Source organism: Hypomesus transpacificus, chromosome 25 (genome assembly GCF_021917145.1).
Source record: "Hypomesus transpacificus isolate Combined female chromosome 25, fHypTra1, whole genome shotgun sequence".
NCBI classification, from domain to species: domain Eukaryota; kingdom Metazoa; phylum Chordata; class Actinopteri; order Osmeriformes; family Osmeridae; genus Hypomesus; species Hypomesus transpacificus.
This window is the reverse complement of record NC_061084.1, coordinates 263,338-288,110: the sequence shown is the minus strand read 5'-3', so window position 1 is coordinate 288,110 and position 24,773 is coordinate 263,338. Positions and strand designations below refer to the sequence as shown.

The 24,773-nt window shown below is 45.2% G+C and overlaps 4 protein-coding genes across 8 annotated transcripts; 2 read left to right on the top strand and 2 right to left on the bottom strand.

Moving 5' to 3' along the window:
* Nucleotides 1–1,202: 1,202 nt before the first annotated feature.
* On the bottom strand, nt 1,203–3,969 carry LOC124487019 (zinc finger protein 382-like). Its single transcript, XM_047049001.1, has 3 exons — nt 3,048–3,969; nt 2,590–2,943; nt 1,203–2,392 (listed from the first exon to the last, which is right to left on the bottom strand). Exons 1-3 carry the CDS (start codon nt 3,628–3,630, stop codon nt 1,764–1,766), a joined length of 1,566 nt encoding a protein of 521 aa, XP_046904957.1. The 5' UTR covers nt 3,631–3,969; the 3' UTR covers nt 1,203–1,763.
* Nucleotides 3,970–5,952: 1,983 nt separating this feature from the next.
* On the top strand, nt 5,953–8,238 carry sst5 (somatostatin 5). The gene is made up of 2 exons (XM_047049087.1): nt 5,953–6,368; nt 6,556–8,238. Exons 1-2 carry the CDS (start codon nt 6,237–6,239, stop codon nt 6,745–6,747), a joined length of 324 nt encoding a protein of 107 aa, XP_046905043.1. The 5' UTR covers nt 5,953–6,236; the 3' UTR covers nt 6,748–8,238.
* trip6 (thyroid hormone receptor interactor 6) lies at nt 7,339–14,155 on the bottom strand. 4 transcript variants are annotated; one of them, XM_047049085.1, is made up of 11 exons: nt 13,877–14,009; nt 13,535–13,579; nt 11,879–12,100; nt 11,602–11,705; nt 11,308–11,421; nt 10,582–11,178; nt 10,333–10,426; nt 10,034–10,203; nt 9,690–9,868; nt 9,373–9,493; nt 7,339–9,212 (listed from the first exon to the last, which is right to left on the bottom strand). In XM_047049085.1, exons 3-11 carry the CDS (start codon nt 12,084–12,086, stop codon nt 9,081–9,083), a joined length of 1,719 nt encoding a protein of 572 aa, XP_046905041.1. In that variant the 5' UTR covers nt 12,087–12,100; nt 13,535–13,579; nt 13,877–14,009; the 3' UTR covers nt 7,339–9,080. The 4 variants fall into 4 exon arrangements, with proteins under 4 accessions (XP_046905041.1, XP_046905040.1, XP_046905039.1 ...); XM_047049084.1 differs by lacking the exon at nt 13,877–14,009 and adding an exon at nt 13,747–13,822; XM_047049083.1 differs by lacking the exon at nt 13,877–14,009 and adding an exon at nt 14,063–14,155 and having other exon boundaries at nt 7,340–9,212.
* A 4,812-nt stretch (nt 14,156–18,967) lies between these two features.
* On the top strand, nt 18,968–24,285 carry bcl6b (BCL6B transcription repressor). 2 transcript variants are annotated; one of them, XM_047048953.1, is made up of 11 exons: nt 18,968–19,095; nt 19,498–19,569; nt 19,732–19,952; nt 20,390–20,647; nt 20,996–21,184; nt 21,414–21,612; nt 21,749–21,966; nt 22,123–22,322; nt 22,477–22,607; nt 22,748–22,885; nt 22,974–24,285. In XM_047048953.1, the coding sequence occupies exons 3-11, from the start codon at nt 19,732–19,734 to the stop codon at nt 23,112–23,114; spliced, it is 1,695 nt and encodes a 564-aa protein (XP_046904909.1). In that variant the 5' UTR covers nt 18,968–19,095; nt 19,498–19,569; the 3' UTR covers nt 23,115–24,285. The 2 variants fall into 2 exon arrangements, with proteins under 2 accessions (XP_046904909.1, XP_046904910.1); XM_047048954.1 differs by lacking the exons at nt 18,968–19,095; nt 19,498–19,569; nt 19,732–19,952 and adding an exon at nt 19,969–20,031.
* Nucleotides 24,286–24,773: the final 488 nt, after the last annotated feature.

Here is a 24,773-nt window from a genome sequence, read left to right as displayed (position 1 = left end):
AAGACCCGGAGTGAAATATAGAGGTATGAATACAATAAAAAAAAAGACTGGTGAGTTGACGAATGGGCAGGCAGACCAAAAGATGGACGGACAAACCGTCAGACTGATAAGGATTCCGATAAGTATGACAAAGTACAGTAGAAACTGAGTAGAAAAAAGAAAGAAACATTGGATGGAGAGTTAGTTTTATTACCGTAAGAACTCCAGTCCATCCTAAGGTCTTGGGAATGAGGGATCAGGTGGAGGAGAGTGACCCCTCTGGGGGAGGAGAGGAGCTGTTATATGACATGTGGATTGAGGGAGGGGACAGGGGATGACGGATAGATGTCAATCACTAGCCGGGGGGGTTGGACAGGGAGCAGGGTATTAAACAACTACATTTACATTTAGCAGACGCTTTTATCCAAAGCAACTTCCAAGAGAGAGCTTTACAAAGTGCATAGGTCACTGATAATAACAACAAGATAGCCCCAAAGCATTGCGGGCAGCCTAATCATGAAGTACACATACAACTAACTATTTTTTCCTCACAATAAAAGGATGTGAGGGGACAAGGACTGTGTGTCTTAGGAATAAACCAGTGAAGGTGCTGATGAAACTAGTGATTATCTCAACTCAAATGAGGATATTGATAACAGCAACACTGGTGTATTCCTCATCCAAGGTACACTTAAGTGTACAATGAATAACTGGAACGAATAACATTTTAGTTAAAATACTAATGTTTTTTGTGAACTATGGTGTTGAAAATACACGGCTTTGCGAAAGCTATGGGGGTGATACTGTTGATACTAATTTTCTTTCTGCGTCTGGTAAAATGTAATCTGACCAGTGGGTTCATGCCCCCTCATTCATAGAAAATAATGACATGGATTATATCAACTAGTATGGCGTGAGTGTCTAATTTCATACGTTCACCAAATCCACTCATTTGTATAATTGTGAGCATGTGTTTGAGTGTTTTAGGGGGCAGGGGTTGTCCCCCCCCCCCTCATCTCAGTAGGGAAACAGACCATGCTACATTACAGCCCCCCCCCCTTCCACACACTCACACTCCTGGAGAGAGGAGATGGTCAATGATCCCGGTGGCACTTATAACTGTGTGCCATCTGTGACACTCGACCGAAAAACAATATCAAGATGTGAGTTTTTTTCAAATCATTTGATGGTGAGCGTCTCAAAAAGATGCAATGCAAACATCATTACCAAGGAGTGTCTTTTATATGTACAATACAAAACAATTTCATCTCTTCATTCTGGAATTATTTTATTTCATAATCTCACACCTCAAACTTAAACTTAAACTATTTGCGTCACGCTGCAGGGATAACGCTAGGGAGACCAGAGTAGCAGGCAGAGGTGACTGCTCAGCTAAACTGAGAAATACTGCTTGGGAACAATCAGCATTTTCAGTCAGAGCAGCTGATAAATGGAACTCAATTTCCACCCACATCAGAGAATGTACAAGCTTCAGTATTTTTAAAACAACACTTAAAACATGGCTCAAGACAAACCAATCATGTGATCACTGATCTAATACTTAGTATGGAACCAACTGTTTTCCAACATGTAGCCTATGTAAAGTATATGTTGTAGTTATAAATACAATTTAAAAAAAGAATATTTTCCATGATCACGCTGGGTAAAACGTAAGGTATTTAAACGTATACAGTACTCTGCACTTCTTTCAAACATTTCAGTGAACACACTACCACAGTGTGTTAACTTCCTGGAGTTTAATGTTCCAAACCCTGCTTCATCTATCATTCGCCGCCACCGCCACCGCCACCGTGAGATCGCTGGTGGAACCTCAGCCCCCCACAGTTCCGGAACCTCTTCCCACACTGGCTGCACACATACGGCTTCTCCCCGGTGTGGATGCGGAAGTGCCTGGTGAGCGCCCCCGAGTGGCGGAAAGGCATGGCGCACACCGAGCAGGTGTAAGGCCTCTCTCCCGTGTGGATGCGCAGGTGGGTCTTCAGGTTCTCCATGCGGTTGAAGTCCCGGGCGCACACGGTGCAGTGGAAGGGGCTGCGCCCGGGGGGGTAGAGCTGGAGCTTGCGGCGGGAGCGCATGGAGGAGCTGGGCTGGGGCGGCTTGGAGCGCTGCTGGTGCGGCCGCTGTTGACACTGGCTGTAGTGCCGGCGAAGCTCGCTGGGCTGCTGGAACACCTGGCCGCAGGTCTTGCACACGTGGACGTTGGGGGGGAGCTGGGTGGAGGTGGATGTGGGGCTGGTCCTGGGCTGGACCCCGTACAGCTGTGGTGGGGCTGGGATGCCAGTGGGCTCCTCGGGCTGGAAGAGGCTGGGGAACTGGGTGGAGAAGGCTGGAAGGGTGCCGGCTGTGGGGTCTCTCAGTTCTGCAGCATCTTGTTGGGCGATAGGAGGGTGAGCTGTGGAGAGTAAGAGAAATAGTATGGTAAAAAGATACTTGCATAAATACACAACCAAGCTCTTGATATTTACCGTGCTTTCCTATTACAGTACAGCACTATCGACCATCATTAAACTATACTCAATCTGTTGACAACTACTGACATCTTGTGGGTGATTTTGTAAATGTAGGTTTGTAGAACACTAAGTGACTTACAAAGAGTATGACTGGTTCCAGGACTCTGTGGGTCAGAGCTCCGCATGTCCAATGCATCGGGTCTCCACTCCTCCAGCATTTTGGACTGAACCAGAGACAAGCTATCTGGGCAAAAGTGTGCTTCCCTTACTGAGTCAAAATGGCAGCTAGAAGAACCTAATAAACTGGAACTGTTCTCAGCTTCCTTGTTTTCTACCTTGACCCTAACCAGCTCCACCTTATGGTTCTGAATCACATTATCAGTTGCAGAGGGGTCATAAATGTCTACAAAAGCTGTGTCTTGTCCCTTATCTTTGGTGCTTCCTGTCCTGGGCTGGTCCTGTATACACAAACTGGAGGTCTCTTCCTTGGCACCTGTGTGAGATTTAAAAAGAATATAAATACAATGTTTGGGATAGGAGCATGTGGTAGATATGACATAATATAGACACACAATCAGTAACTTTAAATGAATATACCTTGAAAGGCGTCCTTTTGTGAGCCTGAATCTCTGTTCAAAGTAGGATGAAGGTCCTGAGAACACACTCGGCCATCCACACAAATTTCACTGAAATACCCATTGTGATCTTCACTACTAATCTCCTTTTCCGCAACTAAATTATCGTAGGTTTCGTCCACCGTAACTTCAAGAGAGGCTTGTATCTTTAGGTCATTATCATTGGGAGACTGTATTCCACTGTTGATATTAGCTGGGCTCTGTGATCTTTTAGCAGACTTGCTAACTGTCAACGTGAACTGCTGCATCGGCTGACCATCTCCGTTGTCCAAAGAACCTCGCACAGTATCAAGCTGTTCCTCGGCAGTTTGTAACCTAAGTTTGAGTGACTTATTCTCCCGCAATGTTTCGTGCATTTGGTCACGGACATCGCCAAGTGCTTGGCCAACTAGTTTAGTAACTTCCAAAATGGCAATTTCCAAAGCCACCTCAAATGCACCGTGTATTGTCGCAGCAAGCTCATCCTGGAAAGATAACGACACTTCACTCTTTTCAGTCGATTTGAATTTCTCCTTACGGCTTTCAGTTTTTAGTTGTGGCTTCATGCTACCGCCTGTGTCTCTGTCTCTTTTCTCTAGGAATACAATGTTTTCAAACGTTTGTCTTTGTACTCATACCACTCAAAGGGGCGAGGAATAGCTTGTCATGTTAAATCCTTTTGCCATGCAAAAATGCAGCCACTGTACTGTAGCCACTTGCCTGCGCCATCGATGAACTGTATTGCTTGTTTACCCGCTTCTGATACCATGCAATATACATACATATACACAAACTTAATGCTAGAAAATAAAAAAGCTTATTAACAAGAGGCTAGCTGTAGTATGTTTTGGACACCGTTACCATTCCGTGGCCAATTCCCAGTAATGCCACTGCTCAGTTTCCGTTTCCTTGTTTACTACGGGGTGGGACTATGGCGTCACTGAAAATGTTACAGTAGCAAGATATAATTCAAGCATTGTACTGTTCCCTTTGATGTTACCCAAAACAGCATACAATTTTGAGTATAGTCTCAAAAAATTGATCTCATCAATATGACTCATCACATTCTGTTGCGGCTGGCAAACAGCATAGTTGTAATTTGTGTCAGATTGTTAGGCTATTAGTCCTACACAGAAACTAGTAAAATCACAGGCAAAAGTCAAAGCTGCCTGTGGCAATTTTTACTTTCATTAAATAACATAATCCAGCGATCAAATGAGAGTTTGACCCTGTGGTTGAATTAAGGTCATTAAGGCACTGGACATGTAACAGTTGACCATCACCTTCTCAACACATCTTTCCCCTTCATAAGACATGGAATTGTACCATGGCATTGACAAACCAGATTTGTCTGGTTCCAGATAAGAATATGATCAGGGTCTTATCTCCTGGTTCTTGATCATAATCTGGCCTAGTTAATGCATTCAGCATTGCTATTTGTAATCTGTAAAAGTCTTATAAAGGATGCTGAATGACCAAGACAATAACTGTCACAGAAAAGTGGAGGAAGGACTTGGTGGAGGACCCCTCACAGCTGTAGCAGGGCTGCCCTGCAGGATGCCTGACGATATGTCATCCCCGTTGCTGCAATGTCTCCTTTGATAATGTTAATGAGTTCCAGTGGTGGCATGAAGAAGTAAGAAATGAGATCAAATAATCTCCCATGGTGAGGTGACCAGAAGTAACAACAGCAGGAAATTGGAATGTGATGGGTTAGGATTAGGGAAATCCTTGGAAGAAAGTAATACAATACCTAATGAGTCATAGTATTATATACAGTGTGCGAATTATGGGGGGGTTTGGGGAGGTCTGACCCCCCTAATTGGACCCCCCCAAAAGAGTTATACACAACAGGTCGGGGGGGATCAATACATTTATATATCGTTCTTACCTGTAATCGTAAATATTACTTTACGCCCTGGAGAAGAAATTGACCCCGCCATTGCCATTGCATAATTCGCACTCTGATCATATATGAAGGCATCTGTGTGTGTGCTGGGTGGGGGGAGGGGGAAGTGGGGATGGGGGTACTAGCCTCACGTCATCCAATCATTAGTCAAGAAACACCTGACTCACAACCTTAACTTTACTTTGCTTCCCTCCCTCAAGCACTTCCTTAACTAGGCAGCAGCCATTTGCAGCATAGCTCACACAACGTTACACTGTAACTGTGACCAAGTACCCGCTCACCTTAAGTTGTCCCATCAACATATTTGCCCTTTATCTAGATTGTGCGTGTGTGTGTGTGCGTATGCGTGCACAGTCTAATTAACATTTGAGTCAACTCTTGTCATTAACGGCTCTCTGCGGTCCGGACTGCCCATGGTCCTTGAGTCACGTACAAAGTTGCTTCAGCTAATATGAACTGACATCAGTGCTAGAGTAAGACATCTACATCCTCTATCAACACCTACGATCAGACACGCATACTCACCCATTATAAACATGGCCTAAAAACCCACCTTTTAACAGAGCCTTTGGCTGATTCTTAACCTCATTTATCTATCCTATTTTCCTTTTTGTTCCACATAATCTTTTTGCACCCTTTCTTGTTTTTAACCTGTAGCACTTTGAGATTTTACCTAAATATATAGTGCATAACAAATAAAATAATCATTATTATACACACATTTGTTGGGAGATGCCAAATGACACATTTAAGGCTTACGTGTTTCATGTCAATCAGGCACACTTCTGGCACACTTCACACTTGATGTGCCAACATGTCACACAGCCATAACTTCTTGAGGGCCGATAACAGATAGACAGGATGTTGTGTGACGGTGTCAGGGCTTAGTGACCTTTTCCTGTTCTTCTCCACCGACACCTCACAGCACCCACTTACACCCACACACTTCCTCCCTTGAACACGTAAACTCTTGTCAACCAATCCCGTTGCTTTCTTGGATCTGAGGATGAGACCGATAAAGGATGAAGAAACCCTATATATTCAGATCATCGCCGTTCCATAACCATTTGAATAGCTCAGGCAGAAAGTAGTGTCTTATCTTCAATCTGTTATCTTTACGTCTCTTTCCGTTGCAACGTTTTTCTACAGAACAGACTCATTTTTGGACAACCTTAATCAAACACTTTGTTATTGACTTGAGCGTCGAAGCGAATCGTTTCCTCAGAACCGACAGGATAAGTGACGTGGTGAGATCAGGTGAAGATGCTGCGCTCCCAGCTGCAGGTGCTTCTTGTGGCTCTGTCCTCGTCTGTGTTGCTGGCGAGGGTCAGCAGCACTCCACACAGACACATTCGGACTGAACTGCTAAGGCCAGACACAACCCAGGAGAACGAGGTGAGTGGCAGTCGGGGGAACACTAAGGTGGTTAGGCAGATTGAGTGTGTGTGTTTCTTATCCGATTTTGTCCCCGTGGACAATGCGTTGAGAAGGGGTACAGTAAGGGGAGTACAAACAAACATCTTCTTGAGTAACTATGAAAAACCACCAGGGTCTGACGTATTCCTTCCCCGTCATTCGTTAGGATCTCACCCGCCTGCTCCTGCTGAAGCTCATGGCTGACCCTGTGACCGTGGGGGAGAATGAGGTACTAACCAGCATCGAGGAGGAGTTAGGACTCAGGGAGGAGGTGACGAGGCGCCAGCTACCTTTATCCCAGCGAGAACGCAAGGCAGGCTGCCGGAACTTCTTTTGGAAGACTTTCACTTCATGTTAACGTCTGGTCACAGATCTCTTAAAGACAGCACAGTACTTATAGCTCTGTCACACAATGTTAATATATTTCACACTTTATTCTTTCAAAATGTGTAGAATGTCAGTTCCTTTGTCTTTGGGGCACCTCCTCTTCAATTCTGGATCAGTGTGAAATTGAGAGTTTGTCCCTATTCCTCTGTTGCCTGTGGCTTATCATTGTAACATACATGGTATGGGCGTTGATTAATCGGATTAGGAAGTATGGATGGCGACTTTGGGGTCTTAAAGACAAGGTGTCACAGTTTGCTCTTGTGCAAATGCTGACAGCATTGGGAAACTATACAGGATAAGACTCCCTGTAAAAGTGTCTCCCCTCCCCATAAAAACTGCTGATTAATTAAAAAGGTGTTCTTGTTTATTCTCAGGCTAGATGCTATTGGTTTTCTTTCCCCAAATCTAAATGAGTGCACTGCATATGTTTTGAGGTGTGATATACACTTAAAAAAAAATACATAGTTACTGTTTGTTTAATAAGAATGATGGTTTATTGTTTTGATTATGTACTACAATCAGAATTGGGGGGGGGGGGGGGTGCAGACACACCAAACGCGCACGCATGCCCGAGCGCACACACAATTCCCATCAACACACAGGTTAACAAAGTAACATAAAAAAATGATGAAAAGAAATAATGGTGTGAATTATTTTGCCATTTGCACCACACCTTGTACTAAAGGTGCCAAAGAAATGTCAAAAGGAGAAATGGTAAACAGAAAGCAATTATTTTACTTATAATGAGAAACATTGGGTTGGGAAATACATTGTATTATGACTGTTCTGAATATAACTTCCCTAGTTAAAAGCTAACTACTAATAACTGAATACCACAGATGAACTGAACATGTACAACACAAGAGGAAATAAATAGATGCATGGCAAAATGTAAGTCACAGGGTTCCACAATTGTGCTGATTGATCATAACTCAAGAGTACAATCAATTAATGTAACCAAACATGATACAAGAAAAAATACAATACAAAGAAATGTCTTGGAGACTGAGGGATTGGCATCAAACTTGATGACTAAAAGGTTTTCCTTAGCCCTTGGAAAAAAAATTGATCATTTGGAGTAAGACGGGGAGACAGAAGATAAACGTTATCAAAACATTGTGAAAAACGTACAGGTAAATTGGCTAATTGTCAAATTAGTTCATGACGTGTCAGAGTAAGGGTAAACAAAACACAAACTTTTTACAAAAAAGAAAAAAAAACACCAGGACGTATTTTGTTCATCAGACAGCTCCATGTCTGGTGAGCACCCTGTTTCTTAAGACAGTGGCACGCATTTCACTTCATTGCACCTTCATCGTAAATGTAACAGTCAAGTATCAAATCGACACATTTTCGAAATTAAACGCAAGACAGAAAGCTCTCGTACTAAGAGCATTGAGTTGCGTGCCTTGCAAAACTAAAACTTGGCCTATTGAAAATAAGGATTTGGCTGGTATAAAAATAAACATTCGAAATACCCTGAAATGCAGTACCAATTCCTGTTTGTTATTCTGGATGCTATCCTACAGAAAACCAGATCAAAGCTATCCTAGGACTGGATGGCTCGTCTTAACATACTCTACTAAGCCGTTTCTTTCAATATACAATCTTCAAGTCTACTTTCTCCTGCCATTTCTAACGCTCGCGACACAACTCATTCCATCCATGCGCAACTTCACCGAAACGGATTCACTCTTTATTCAGAGCTACCTGAAGTATCGTATCTGTGTATAGTCACAGACCACGCTTGATTTGCATCAATGTGCTTTTCAGAAGGAGGCAATTCAGTAACAGATCACTAGTAGTGGTCAACAAGAAACATGGTACCGTCTCCACTGGAGCTGGTCGGGTCCTACAGCACAGCAGAGATCAGTGGAGAGCAAAGCCTTCCTCGCCACCATCCTCATCCTCAACAACAACAACTCCACAGCACCTTCTCAATCATCGACCAGCTAATTGTATCAACCCTTATGATTTGACACCCTTGCCCCTCTACATCCACAATGACAGAGAACATTCCAGCGGGGAGCATGTATGTGTCTGTGTGTAATTGAACAGTATTAATAAGGGGCTCTAATTGTGTAGAAATAAGTATTGGGAAGGGGAAGGGGGGTCAGTGCCGCCCCTGCTGCCTGCAGATCAGGGGCCCCAAACAGTAACATCCAGTCGGAGAAGCTCACAACCACACATGGTTTACATACTAGAAAGGCCAGCAGAGCCTACATCTGCGTAGAGGGGACACCCCCTCTCTCTACACGAGTGGTGGTGGTGGTGGAGGGGGGACATAGCACCGGGGCGCGGCGGTTAGCAGTCGGTGGAGATTTTGGCGGAGAGGTCCTGGATGCGGCGTGCGCTGCAGCTCTTGCACAGGATGTGGCCGTCCAGGGGGTAGCAGCCGCGCCCCTCGCCCTCCGAGGACAGCAGCAGGCCACACTCCTGGGGATAACAGACGCATTCAGTGGGTCTTTGACACAACTCTCCAGCTACGCCAGCTACTCTTCAAGTACGACTTCAATAGAATCAAACCCCCCCCCCCCCCCCCCACCCACACAGACCATCCCTTGAACCCCGCACCCCGCCCGCACGCCAGTGTCACCTCGCAGACGTAGCAGTTGACGTGGAAGCTGCGGTCCAGGGCCACGATGCGCACCGTCTCCTCCTGGCCCGGTTCTGGCATGATGGCCTGGCAGCACACGGAGCAGCGCGGGGCAAACTTCCTGGATGTGTGTGTGTGCGCGTGTGTTCGGATACGCACGAAAGGTTACCGTCAGATTGGCAATCTCAACTTTCGACGACGTCATACGGTACACGACACACTGAAATAGCTTCGATCCCCAACCATAACTAATGCAGGTAAATACATAAGGCAGCAGCTTTACTGTGAGTGTGTGTGTGTGTGTGTTCCGTGCTGACCTGTGGAAGTCCTCTATGCAGTGGATCTGGGAGGTGGCGTCTACAGTGAAGGGCACCCCGTCCAGACAGCAGCCGCACACCACACAGTTGAAGCAGCAAGGGTGGTAAGCCTTGCCCATAGCCCGCAGGATCCTGTCCAGGATGGGCTTGGAGCACTTGGAGCAACGCTCCAGGGTACTCTGACAGGGAGGATTACAGGGAGGAAAGGATGGAGGGAGGGAGCGAAGATGGGAGAGAGTGCGGAAGGAGGTGTGAGATTGCGTTGTGAATTGAAACAATGCTCATATTTGGACATAACAGGAAAATAGAGATGCACAGAGGGGTTTGAGATGGGCTCCTCTCACAATGTAACAGTTCTCGCAGTAGCTCTTCTTGTCCAGGGCGTAGAACGGTTGCCCGCGGAGACGGGCGTGGCAGGTGATGCAGGTGAAACACTCCACGTGGAACACCTGCTCCATGGCGATGCAGCCGCTGCCGTCGCCCAGGACGTTGTCCCCGCAGCGGGCACAGCGACCTGAGGGGACGGGAAAGGAGGGAAAAGAAACGGAGGTGGGGGGACATTCGTCAGGCTCGTTTGTCCTGTCAGGACCTCTCCAAAACATGGGCCGAGTCTAGACCTCATGTCCATCAACACGGCACGTACCAAAGTACTCCTCTGTAGGGGGGTGGTTCATGTCGTACACTAACTTCTTGGTGAGGCGGTCCAGCTCTTCCTCTGGCTTCAGTGCTGACCCCTGCTGGAAAGAAGAGAAGATGAAGGAACATGCTTTGGAAACATGCACTAGGTTGCATGGTCAAAGCCTGGTCAAGGAGGAATTTGTTAGAAATGAGTGAGGAATAATGATGTGGCTAGTCATTTCCGTGATGTGACCTCTATATGTTTTGGACCTACCATGCCAGGGTGGTAGGCAGGACTTGTGCTTGATCCCGACCCTGACTGGTGAATCTCTGGACCCCTCTTGAGCGCAGGGCCCTGGTTCGCTCTTCCTCCAGACCCTGCTGCGCCGCCCCCTTTGTACCCTGCTTCAGAGTGCCCGTCCTGGGCCTGAGAGGTGGGATGGGGTGGGTACCAGCCCTGAGGCCTGGTCTGGGTCTGGGGTGGTGGGCGTGAGCTGTGCTGGTGGGGTGGGGGAGGGGTGTAGGCCTGCTCTGCCTGCCTCCCTGTCTGGGAGTAAGTGACGGGCTGGGCTGTCTTCACCTGGACACTGAATCTGGGGCCGGTAGGCGTGGAGGCTGTGGTGTAGGAGGCTGGGACGGGCTGGGGGTAGGACTTGGGGGCAGACGAGTAGGTGTAGTCCAGCTGGTGGGGGCTGGTGTACTGACCCTGACCCTGGTGGTCATTGGGGTAAGGGGGCGCTGGGTGGTAGTGGTTCTGGGGGTGAGGGGGGTAGCCCATGGATGGTCTACCCTGGGAAGGGGCTCCGGTCTGCGCAGAAGATTTGTATCGTTCCCCTGAGAGGTGTTGGTTGTAAGGCACGTTGTCATACAGCTGTGGAGTGAAACAGTTATTTAAAATATCTACGGATAGCAGAGGGGCATATTTCAGGGGGGGAAATGCCAGGATACTTGAGGAGACCCTAGTAGTAAAAAATAAAATAAAAAGTGATTGTACTCATACATGTGTGCTGGAGTTCTGAGGATTGCTGTCCAGGTCTGCCAGCATGCAGGTGAGGGAGTCGATCTCTGCGTCGATGTTGGAGTGGTGTCCCCCTGGCTTCTCTGGGCCACGTTGCTAACGTTACAGACACGCCATAAAACGTGACAGAACGACGAAAACACATTGAAGAAGAAAAATGAAAGCACTGCCCTCCACACAAAATAATCCAGGGGCTTTAACTTGACTTGAAAGTCATGTTTAGTTCTAAAAATACTAATTACAGTGTGAGTGAAAGTATGGCGCTGGTGCACCTACCATTAACTCGTAGCTGTCCATGTGTGGGGCCCAGCTGCGTTCTTCGTTGGGCCCGGGGCCAGGATGGTAGTAGCGCTCATTGGATGGATGTGGCCTGGGCCCACCTGCCGATTGGATCAAACACAGAAACCACAACGACACGATAGTCACGTCATGCGTTGATAGATCAAATCTCACCAGTGCATGACCTCCACCCTAAGATTCCGTCCTTCAACACAGAACACACGGGAGGTCACTAGAATTCGACAATCCACTTGGCAGGCCGCCATGTTGTTACCTGCCGGTCCTGTAGCCATGTATCTAGTGGCTACACCGCCTCCTCTTCCACCTCCGTTTTGATCATAGCCACCATATTTGGGCCGAGGGTCGGATGAGATCTTTTTGTTAGGCAGGGCGTAGATGGCTGGTCCAGAGTGGGCCATCTGAGGGGCGGGTCTCTCTGGGCTACCCAGAGTTCTCGGCGGCAACCAGGTAGGACCAGACATGTCCTGTGGGGTGTCTGAAAACAAGAATGATGGGGATAGATCTGTTAAGCTAAACATGATGTTAGGCTATTTGAAAGACGAAAAAGAAGAGAATTACTCGATTTCGTTTAGGAAGACTGGGGAAACTTTGTTTTGGGGAAACTTTGAACACAAAAGGATGGTTGTTCTTTTTGCTACTGTGAGCATACTGAGAGTCATTTTAAACAAGCTCTCTATAATTGCGCTGCACTTTAACTTTGCCCTTCAGGATAACAGAATGCTCAGTTAAAGCTTTTATGGTTCTGCACAATGGGATGGCACAATTGGTCATAACTGCATCAATGTATTTTAGTCATCATGAAAACACTGGAAACCAAGAGATGCTGCCTTGGCCAGGTTCCAGTTTCCTATGGCAACCAAGCCAAGCTGGTTGAACAATAGACTTACAGTTGAGAAGCAGGAAGACAGTGCTATTCCCCATAGTGTGGGGATTTCCAGCAGACAGGGCCCTAGCTCCAAAACACACATGCACAAGTACAAGCACACACACACACACACAACCCTACTTCTACCACACAAACACACACATGATATACCACAGGTGCAGAGCCCTCATGGTGGTTCTGTACCCATTCTGTATCCACCACAATAGAGATTGTCTCTGCTGTTTACACTTAACAGATTCCAAATTAAGTTACAACATTGGGACAGGAAATGTTGTGTAATATTGTCACTTTGCTAAAAAGAAACACCTGGTTCACAAACAATATTGCACAGAATATATATTCCCTTTGGGAAAATAAAAACACTGGCAGACACAGCGTTAGGGTGGAAATATGGCGTCAATAATGTACACGATAAGAGGCTTATATCCCTGACAATAACAAACACATTTCACTTTGTTTCAATAACATTAAAGTCTGTTGGGGGGAAGGTCCTTCCCTTATCTAGTTAGGGCCTACTGTCATTAATAGGAGTTTGGGGGAAAACAATGTCATTAGAGTCATGTCTCCGTCTCTAAATTTCGATTTCGACTGTCACAAGATGGAACGACTGCCCCACCACCGAACTGATTTAAACCTACTAAATCCGGCTGAGCACACACTCAAATCCGAGGATTGGTGGGCCGTAACATTAATCACATCGGCTTTTTTATTCTGTGATTAAAGCCATTTGCTAAAGTCCTTGGGTGGATTTGCATGAGAACCAGCATTTATATTTGTTCTAACTAGCTATATATCTCCACAAGGAGAGGCAAGACTGTGATACGGGCAAACTGTCAAACTTCAAATGAATGGGGTACAGTACGCTACTGTAGAGGAGTGTACTACAATACTGTTGCCGATAGATAGCTTAAGTGTGTACCAATGGTGTTAAATTGACGCGATGTAAAGCAATACAACTTAAGAGATACATGGGAATGTTAAATGCATCATCGAGTTAACGTCAAATGAGAAAACATTTCCTACCTTTTAATTTCCTGAAGCTTTGTGTCTTCTTGCCTTCTCGCTCATCTGTAAAACATGATTTGATTAGCGTGGTCTGCATCGCCGTGAACTCTTTTTACATTGCCCAGCAGTGGTCTTTATGGAAATAAAAGCTCTTTAAATGCGGATGTATTTAAGTTTCCATTCTGGAGAGGACGACATGTGCAGTAATTCATTCACATGAAAACGCAAACCTCAATCTTTTGCTGTTGCCTGCTCTAAAATAAAATGTCTGCGTCACTGTATAAAATAAACAATTATGATCTCCAAGCAAGGTAATGGAGGTAAAATCACAGCAATTAAGTTAATGATCTGTTTGTTTACTTGTTTGGGTGTTACTAGAACAGCGACTCGACTCGCAGACTACAAACAAGGCTACCACGAATATAAAGCGAACTTTGCAAACCACATTGCGAAAATAATAACACTTCACTCGTTTCACATACAGGATGATATTAAATAAAAGTTATTCGCAAACTAGTTTCTTTTTGTCTAATTTCGTTAACCTACTTTCTCGTGGATCCTGCGTTTGTCATAGGCCTTTAGCGGCACTCGTCACTGCATTCCAAATGCGTGACGTAGCTTTAGTGTGGTCTTGAACTGGGCTGATGCTTGACAAGCATTTGGCAGTGAAAGTTGACCCTTAAAAACTTTGATGACATCTATAATTGTAGAGTACAGGGAGGGTATTCAATATTTTATTATACATAAAATATATTAATGACCCGTATAATTCATGCATGATCGTTATCTGAAACCAGTGATGTGCAGCTAACTAAAATGTAAAAGCGGACATAAGTGAAGAACACATTATCTAGTGCAGGGGCGATTCTGGTATCAGACTTTTAGGGGTGCTCAGCCCGGATGAGAATGTGACATGAATACAGTGCCTGGCTAGAGGGTTAAACCCCCTTGCTAATAAATCAATAATTTCACAGGATAAAAATTAAGACATGTATTTATTATTATTCATATTGAATGAATATAAAAACGAAGAAAGTCCCTTTCTTCATGAACTACCAGCATCAAATGAAACAATAAGGATGTGTCAACAAAAAATAAACATTGTTTTAACACATTAGAGCACTAAAACTTATAGAATTTTCATTGAATTTTTATTGTTGTTATTTTTAAGGGTGCAGAGATGAAATTTAGATGTGTTTGAGCACCCATAAAAAGAGTCTAAAATCGCCACTGATCTAATGAGCATTTTTCCAGTTTAGGCCTACTTATAATATAATCTAACATTATCTACTATTAAAATTCAGAATGTTAGATGAGATCTCACGCCATCATTAATAAAAGCTCTAAAATGATTTCTCTAAAGAAATGCCATCCAGAGAGATTCCAGGTTAGTTCTTAGAAGACAACAAGGAAGCTATAACTGACTTCAGCCGAGTGGAAGATATACTTCACTGCCAGTGCCACCGCCGAACGCTTCTGGTCAACTGTTCAAGTTCACACAGACAGCAGCCTGAAGGTTTGTTACATTGTGGGTCAGTGTACACATTTGAATGTGTAGAATTTGTGTAGAATTAAATTAAACTTGTTAAAGTGCAAGGAAACTGGGAAATGTATATACTTTGTTACCAACTGATAGTTTCAATACATTTGTTCTTAGGAGTTTTAGTAGGGCTGAAAGGACACATGCATACAAATGTCAATCCAGTTTGTTTGATCGACAGGTCTAAATGAGAAAATTAAGGCATTGTATAAACAGTCATCTCTGACATGGTTTTAAACGTGATCTACATTTTCAGGGAGAGTTTATAAATGTCTCACTTGAGTGAATCTACTTCTCAACAGTGTATTTTCTTGCACCTAGCTCTTTGTCACTGTCAGTGAGATATTAACATGTGGTGCCAAAATGAAACAGGACTCTGACCCAAGTTCTCTCTACACCCACCATGACTTCTTTTTTTATAGCTAGAGATGATTTAGCAACACCTCTTACCCTGATTACCTCATACATGGGTTGCCTACTTTAAGAGATCTCTGAATACCAAATCAACATGGAACCATTAACATGTTCTGTTAACCCACCACGTTCTTTGCAAGCCATCGTGTTACTCTCAATCTTTCAACTGTTAGCTACCAATCATTTGCTGCACCCTGTCTTCAGTCTTCAAAATGCATTATTGAAAACATGAGCTTCCTGAGGGTTTGGTAGGAGGAGAACAGTTCAAGTTAACAGTTAACTCTTGATCAACCTAACCTACTGATTGGAATTGATTGTGAGAGTGCAAGCCTAGACCTGAATTTGCTTCTGTAGAGCAGGGCTACAGGAGAAACCCGCCTCAATCCAGCTAAATTTATGTTGTGTATGTTTTTCTTACTGAGACGCTGCTCTCTGACTAGGGGTCAGTTTCCCCTCCTTGCACTTAATTTTAGACCCAACACCCTCCAGACACACACGCACACGCATGCACACACACGCATGCACACACACGCACACAGTTTTCGCTTTGCCCCGCCTATAAGCCTGCCAAATGCCCTGCATGTTTCCCAGACACATCTTCAAAGGAAGCTCTGTTTGACTATTTTGCTTTATTGTTTTTCATGTCGTCCCCCCCCCTTTCCCTCAGACTAATTCCTGCACCCCAGCCACCTCCCAAAGAGGACAAACAGGAGGCCCTTCCACTCCCCTCCCTCCCTTATTCCTTTCCTCCCTCCCTTGCTCCCTCCCTCCTCATCCTCCTTTACTTCCATCCTCCCCCGGATAGACCTCACAGCTTGCCCTTATATGTCCTGATCTTACTGCTCCGCAAACACAGGAAGATACAGTTATTGTGAATCTGTGTTATTGTTGCAGGGAGCTGCTCTCAACACGTTTGCAACAGCCATTGCGTTGAATTACAAAGCATAGAATTTGCGCTTATCTTTTAAGGTAAATGATCAAATAAATCTGGAAAGGAAATGGAAGAACCTTAATTTCATACCAAAGCAGGAATAAATAATACAATGTAAAAAAGTAGGATTATCCCAATCAGGTGGTTGTCATAACGGCTCTTATGTGTATATGATTCATAGTTGTTGACTTGTTAAACTAAGGATTAAGAATGACAGTACTTCATGTTATATCAATCCCTTTTTTTTTTTACAATTGATTGAATGACTGACCTTTTCCCTTTACAATACATCCACCATGCCACATTGTCAGAATGTTTCATATTTATAGTACAGTGTGCATATTTACTTTATATACAATATATGTACATGTACAGTACATGACCCAGAACCACAGAACTCTGTACCTTAACGTTGTATCCGTTGACCACTAGTACCAATGTCATGGCTGCAGACATTGACAGATAGGGCAACACAGAGGAAGTCACTATTAGGGTGGTTCAGCCTTGCCAAAGGGGCAGACTGAATGGCTTCCGCCCATTGGCAAACCTGTTTAGTAATGTTCTCACTTTTCCTCCACCTCCCCCCTCATCCGTTCCTCTCACAATGCCTGGAAGTCGCCTAGACTCACACCTCCCTCAATGTTTTCTTAAATGTTGTTTTTCCTCTTTTTTATTTTTATTTTTTGGGGTGTTTTATTCACAATTGATCCGGTGTGCATCAAAACAAATAAAAGCACACGTACACACGCACGCAGTCAACACCCATTAAACACTATGCTTCCGTTCCGTCTCACATTTGTGATAAGGTTTTCAGCCATAAAAAGCCAGCTGGGACAATATCTTTCATCTAGTTTGCACGCATAGATGTATGATTGCCCCCTAGTTAAGTCATTTAGTTATTATTTTAAATGTTTTCCCTTTTAATATCACGTATAATATTCAACGTGGTTCACTTAACCTAAATGAAGGATGGAATTACAATTTTCTCCATGAAATCAGCTCTAGTATCCACCAATGTTGCATCCCCTTGTCCCTCAGTAGTGATGTGTGTCTGTTTTTTCCAAGATTGAGGCGAGCCTTTCCTACTTCAGTCACATTTCATAAAAGCATGATGATTAAGAAGGTTCATTGGGTCTTCCCTCTATGCAACCACAGCTGTTTCTTCTGACACCTCTTATCTCACTCAGCCTTGACCTGTAGCCTCCTTCAAGGTCTTCTACACCCCTATTCAGTCTTTGATCTGAAGGAAACACAGTTCATGGTGCACTTAAGCAGTCTGCTAGTAGGCATTGTGTATGGTATGTGTCTCTATCATGCGTGTCTCTTTGTGAACCAAGTCTACAGTAGATGAGGTAACTTTCCGCTTGTTTTTTAGTTATTGACAACCTTTGACCCCTTGTTCAGCCCTCCTACCCCCTGTCTCCTGCCTTGCTTATTATTGACGGATGTCCTGAGCGGGTGTTTTCATCTCTGTCTCAGGCCACTTTGCAGGATACATTCAGTGTGTGTGGGTGTGTGTGTGTGAAAGAGGGAGAGAGAGAGAGAGAGAGAGAGAGAGAGGGGGGGGGGAGGGGAGAGAGAATGTGTGTGTATGCATGTGTGTTCCTCAGTTCCTGCACATCTGTCTACCGCATTTCTTTCAGGCTACAGGACGATAGAGGGTAGAGGGGGTTGTTTTTCACGCCAGGAGAGGGTTTCTTCCATCTCCACACACACACACACACACACACACACAAACGTCCACAGACACACACTGGCTTCCTTCCCTCAAGTCTCCACAACATGTTAGAACCCCCCACCCACACCCTTTTGGCAGTAGGCCAGAACGTTCCGGAAGAACCTATGGAGCATCTCATAATTCCGTATTTACTTAGAACTGTCACTACTCCTACTCACAGAACATCCACATTTGGACTCTGTACCAATCTAATTGATTAACAAGACTACAGGATATGCGTTTTAGCTTTATTGACAGATTTGGCATGAGTGGTGGGGTTGAGTATGGGGCTTGAGTGTACACCTGCTCACTCACTAACACCTCGGGCAGAATGAGTGGAGGAATTAAACCTAATTTGGAATTATATAAAATGGACATCAAGGACAATAAGACCTCAAGGTAGTTTGGCATGTGGCTGTTCAGTTTAGGGCACTGTTTGTTAGTACAACATGGAGGGTATTCTTCTGGCTTCCTTTCAGATGGTTTCCTCTGTCCTAGGGATGGGGTGAAAGGGAGGCGTCTGGTCAGGTTTACTCCTGGATAGCTCTGCTTGTACCTTTCTGATCCCATAGGGTTTTAACAAAGTGTGTTTTCTCAACATGACACCAAAAACACACGCGCCACTTTCCTGCAACTACTTGGTAAGGGGCAATGGGGTTACAAAAACGAATAGCCCACTATAAATACTTGTGGGGCCGGGACTTTGTTTCTGGCTCCAAGATCCTTTCCTGCAGAGCTTCCAGGGTAAGCGTGGGCCGTTGAGGAAAGAGGAAATGAGCGCCCCTGGTTTTATAGGGCTTCCTGTGCAACCTTATAAAGAGTCCCCTCCCTTTGGCAACCCTTGACAGAGTGGCTCAGACCCATTGGCCAGTAGGTTAGCCTTGCTCAGAAGAGGTTCATTGTGCAGACAGCGATTGCTGAGCTGAGGATTGTGAGGTCAACGCCGTGCGTGAAGGTTCTCGTCCCTGCTGGTCGGGGTGAGTGGAAAAGAAGAATACTGGAAATAAATAAAAAACGGATGCATTTATCTAGTTTAAATAATATTTTTTCCTGGTTTGATGATAACCTGCTTGGATCTAGTTCCTTTCCTTCAGACACATGGATATGTTTTGCAGTCGTGTGTACTTTTTCCTCAAACTGAGGGTAGAACAGAGAACATTTGATGAATGTGACCCTGGGGCTAAAACAAGATATTTTCTACAATTCCACAGATCTAGAAGATAAATATGTCAAATCGTAATTAGTTGTGTCCTAACATGTTATGCTGACTGTCTCAATTATTTGCAACATTATTTAACTGCACCATTACAATGGTGTACATACTATGTTAGAATTTGTGTTATGCTTTGACAGTGATGGACAATGGTTCTGTGTTGCAGGTACGAGCAGGGAGCTGGTCTCACCTAACAGATGCCCAATAGACTTTACTCCATACAGTCTTCGGCAACAAGGTACAGTGTGGCCTGCATTTCTTTCAGTCAGTATAATTTATTGTATTTTACCTTATCGTAGCTGTCCTGTAGTATAGTGTTTACAATTGTGATATGTTGATGTCATAAACAGTTTTGAAATATACCCCAAATTCAGATATATCTTATTTTCTTAAAAAACAGATGAACAAGATGCAGGTGGTGGAAGGATACAGGGTCAGCGGCAGGCGTGAGGTGGTGGCCGAGGCAGCGGCGGAGGGATACGTGAAGGAGTTCACGCGGCACTCCAGTGACGTGCTGCTGAACTTAAATGAGCTCAGGCACCGGAACATTCTGACGGACGCCACCCTCTTGGTTGGCACCACCCATTTGCGGGCACACTGTGCAGTTCTCATCGCCTGCAGGTTGGCATGACAAAAATCAAGGCCTCGGACATTCCATCGACCTCTTTCTCTTCAGCGTTTACAGTTGATTTTTTTAAATGTAATTGCTTTCTTCTTTGCACACCTATTCATTGTCTTCCATCTTATCCCTCCTTTTCAGCTTTCACTCTCTATATCCGCCTGCCCTCTTCACGTTCTATTTCCCTTCTTTTCCTGCCCTTTCCTGTTCTCTTTCCTGTTTTGCACACAGGACACACACTCCGTCCTTCCCATGAGGGACTTGTACTGCTTGTCTTCCTCCAAATGTTCCCTTCATCACCCCTTTAACTGACACTATCTATCTGTCTATTTGTCTGTCTGTCTGTGTCTGTCTGTCTGTCTGTCTGTGTAATCTGTCTGTCTAATCTGTCTTGTCTGTCTAATCTGATTTTCTGTCTCACTCTCTCGCTCTTCCTCAGTGGGTTCTTCTACTCCCTCCACTCACGGCGCGAGTCTGTCCCTGGGTGGGACGGCCACGCGCCCGGAGGAGGCGATCCAGCCATGACCCTGTCTCTCCCTGACTTCCTGGAGCCCACATGCGTGTCTCTCCTCCTGGACTTCATGTACACCTCCCGCCTGCCGCTCACCCGGCGCACTGTCCCCGGCGTGCTCGCCGTCGCCACCTACCTGCAGATGGACCACGTGGCGGACGCCTGCAAGGCCTTCATGCTGGACAGGTGATCCTGAGGGAGAGTGAGGAGGGAGGGGATGCTGACAGTCACAGGAATATTGTATTTCAAGCAAATGTATTTGTCTGACAGCTAGACATACTCTCTTGGTTGAGTAATTGTGCGCCTTAAGCATTGGCACTGAAATCTCTTTAAATCTTCGAGTTGACAGCTGCACTTTTTAATGAATAGGACGCTTTCTTAAACCCACAGGTCACACTCAACCTTTATGAGTTGCAAACCAAAACCTTTAAGGGGTTCAGTACAAAGTCTATATATATACCTGTAGAAAGAGTTAATAAATATGTGTGAAGTGTTGGATGGTGTGTCTGTGTCTAACTTGTGTGTGTTTTCCAGTGAGAGGATGTGTGTGACGCCTCCCCGGTCGGAGCTGGACTCCAGGGTGTCTCCAGCCTGTGTCACCCCTCAGGGAGGAACCCTGTCCACGCCCCGGGTTAGCGGGAGAGTACCCCGGCCCCAGCTATTGGTTCCCTCCCGGCTTTTGACTGAGGCCGAGGGCCGTGTGCATCCTGCTGACTTGGCCAGGTGAGAATGTGTTTGTTTATGTCACAATGAAGTAGAAGGGTAGAGGATTGTCTGTCGTTGATGTTCTCAGTTTTGTGTGTGTGCATGTCTGTGTGTGTGTGTGTGTGTGTGTGTGTATGTGTGCGTGGGAATGTGAATCTCCACACACATCTGCCAGGGGGAGTGTGTTTCTGTCCTTTGTCAGCAGATGAGTTAGATCGCTACAGGAGTTCCTTTCTTTCTTCTACAGGATCCCAGGAGACGGCATGGCCTCCATGAAGCCAGGGACTTTCCTGACCTGCCAGTCCAGGTCACAGGAGCTGAAACTGGAGCCTGAGTCACCCTGTCTGGGGTCCCCCACCCCCTCCCCTGACAGCCCCTCCCGCTCCAGCTGCCAGCCCAACTCCCCTGCTGAGTCAAACACCTGCAACCTGTCCAACCAAATATTGGTATGTCTCTCATTAAACAATACCAACAATGATTGTTTAGTCAGGCATCAAACTGACTACAAACTGATTTATTGACTAACATGTCAGCCATATTTTTGTTTTGCATATTCTATCGTGTTTTTTTTCTTCTACACAGAGCGAGACCAAGCTCAGCTCAGACCCGAAAGCCTGCAACTGGAAGAAGTACAAATACATTGTCCTCAACCCTCTTTGTGCCATAACCACGGTAAAGGAGGAGGGGCCAGAGGAGGGGCAACAGCAAGCTGTCCACACTCCGACTTCCGATAGGATGGACGTGGCGCAAAAACCACCTGGGGAGGCGTGGCCTGGGGACGAACTCGGCCTACAAGACAGGTAGACAGAACCAAATAGAATCAATGAAAAATGCATGTTACGCCAGCTTACCCTTAAAAAGTTCAGTATACGTACTTTCAGAACCGCTATTGATTTTTGCCATCTGATATCACCATGGCAAAAATCCACTGGAAGTAAAACTGTGTTTTCTCTCAGGCAGGGGCGGGCCTCCCGTTGTGATGTCGCTGGCCGAGTACTTCCCCTGGTGGCCACCCACCTTGTCCCATTGGAGCACAGAACCACACCCAAGGAGCCACCAACTGCCCGTCGCTGTCAACACCCAATCAAGTGCGAGAGCTACTGTTTGCCTCTGTGTTACTCTGGCAACGTGGGAGGGACCAAGTCGGTCTGCACAGGTAAAAGCGTTGCCAAGTTTTCAAGTAAACATTGATGTGGTGATGACATTCCAAAGGGAGTATCAGTTATCATAATCAACAACAAAAAAAAAGACATTTGATTGAAATATGTACACTCACTCCTCCCTTGGCTGTGTCACTGGATCTTCTACAGGAGATAAACCATATCGCTGCAACGTATGTGACGCCCAGTTTAACCGTCCAGCCAACCTGAAGACTCACTCTCGGATCCACTCTGGAGAGAAGCCGTACCGCTGCGACACATGCGGGGCACGATTTGTTCAGGTGAGTACGTGTGTGTATGAACCACTTAGGGGAAGTCAAAAAATGAATAGCGACATACTTTCGATGAACAGGGACATACTTATCAATACAGATTGCTAAATGTAGTTGATGGATGTTCCTTTGTGTGTGTGTTCTGTCAGGTGGCCCACCTTCGAGCCCACGTTCTGATCCACACCGGGGAGAAGCCTTACCCTTGCCACACATGTGGCACTCGCTTCCGTCACCTGCAGACCCTGAAGAGTCACCTCCGCATCCACACTGGAGAGAAACCTTACACTGTGAGTCCAGACACACACACACGTCATCGACACAAACACACACACACATACACCGAGAGCTGAAGTTGTCCGTCTCCCCCTCTAACAGTGTGAGAAATGTGACCTTCACTTCCGCCACAAGAGCCAGCTCCGCCTACACCTGAGGCAGAAGCATGGCGCTGTCACTAACACCAAGATCCGCTACAAGGTCCTGGCAGACCCTTACCAGCCAATCCCACAAGCCTGTTAAAGACGGATCTTTAACTACGGGAGCATTTTGGATTTGGATCCCAGTAAAGCCTTTTGTAATCCTGCCATCGCACTCATTTCCAGGGCTACCCAATATGGAGCACAGGGCATTTGACTGAACAAGAATGTTTGTTTTGAGGGGTTTAAAGTAGCATGTGTTCTATGTCCGCTATTCTATGCTTGTTCTATTTGCCTTGTGTCCTGTGCTGGTACTGAACAGCCTGGGTTTGAGTAATAAACACCTGTCCATGTTACTGGCCGTCTGCCACAAGAATATCAGATAGTCGTTTCATGAGAAGCTATTTGTCATTTTCAATGTTCGAACGTGTGGGAGGCATGCCTACATGTTCCTGTTGAAACGAGCCGCAGATGAAACATGACATTCTCATAAAGTCAGATTAAGATATACATTCCTAGGGTTACAGTTTACTCTGTGAGTTGTGGGGCGTGTATAGCGGGGCAGTTTGCAGCCATAGGTGTCAAAGTGAGATTTTTTATAGGTCCAGTTTTTCTCTGGGGTCTGGATGGTGATTCAACAGTTTTTTTTTTATGTTGAGAAGATTGTTGAGGGGAAGTGTAGAAAGGGCAAGTAGGAAGTAGGAGAAGTAGAAAAGGAGAGGATAAAGGGAATCGGAGGAAGAGAGGAAAGAGTGTTAGGGGCAGTGGGATGTTAAACAGAAGGATCAAGTATGTCACAAGGAGGGAGATATTCCAACTGAAGGTTTTGGTGCCATTGTTTTTCTTTTTTAAATGAAATTGTCCCACTTATATTTAACAAGTACATGGACACCATTAAATGGCCTTTTACTTTGACTGTTAGTTTTATTTTAGTAAAATACATGGCCTGGTGCCTGCATGCTGTATAAAAAGCATCCTTTGACAAATATGTCAAATATGGAGCAGATTGTTTTTTCGAATTGATTATATTTAAGTGCAAGAGTACTTTTTTTTGTCAACATTGGTGCTTTATAATAATGTATTTCACGGTCCAAGCAGGCAAAGGACTTTGTTCTCTTGTATATGAGGGATTGTTTCGATTTTAGAGTTGAAAACTAGCAACTGTATAAAATTGTGAGAAATAATAGTCATAGTGAAATTGTTATTGTGTTCTTTTGCTGGACAAAGACAGGAGGTGTTTTATACAAATAAATTAAACCAATTACCCATCAACATCAGATGTGTCGTGTTGAAGCAACAATTCTCTGCCGTGAACTTTTTTTCTTTGGCGTGAAAGTGAGCGAGTTGTGAAAGTACTGCATGGAATGTGATGTGCATTTGACAAGTTAACATTCTTCTCTGTAAATGATAAACAACGTCCACTGCCCGAAGACATTCTGTGTTGGTGCACGAGGTCGTCTTTCACTTTCTTACCTGACGCATGACTAAATCTAAAATCACCCCCATTATTTTGTTTCAACTTCCAAGCAAAGCTCTCTCACCGCACTTAACCATCCCTCTCTCCTTCCCTCCCTGGACTTCCTTCTGGCAGCTAACCCTTCAGACTTCCATGACTCATGTCTTGTACAGCGGGGGCCAGAGCTCCTTGACTGGGCCCACCTCTGGATGTCGGTGTGGGTAGGAACAATGGTACTGCCTGGCACCTGTTTCCGGTAGGGCTCTGATTTGAAGCGTGCTCCCTGCTTTACACCCAAGGAGGTTC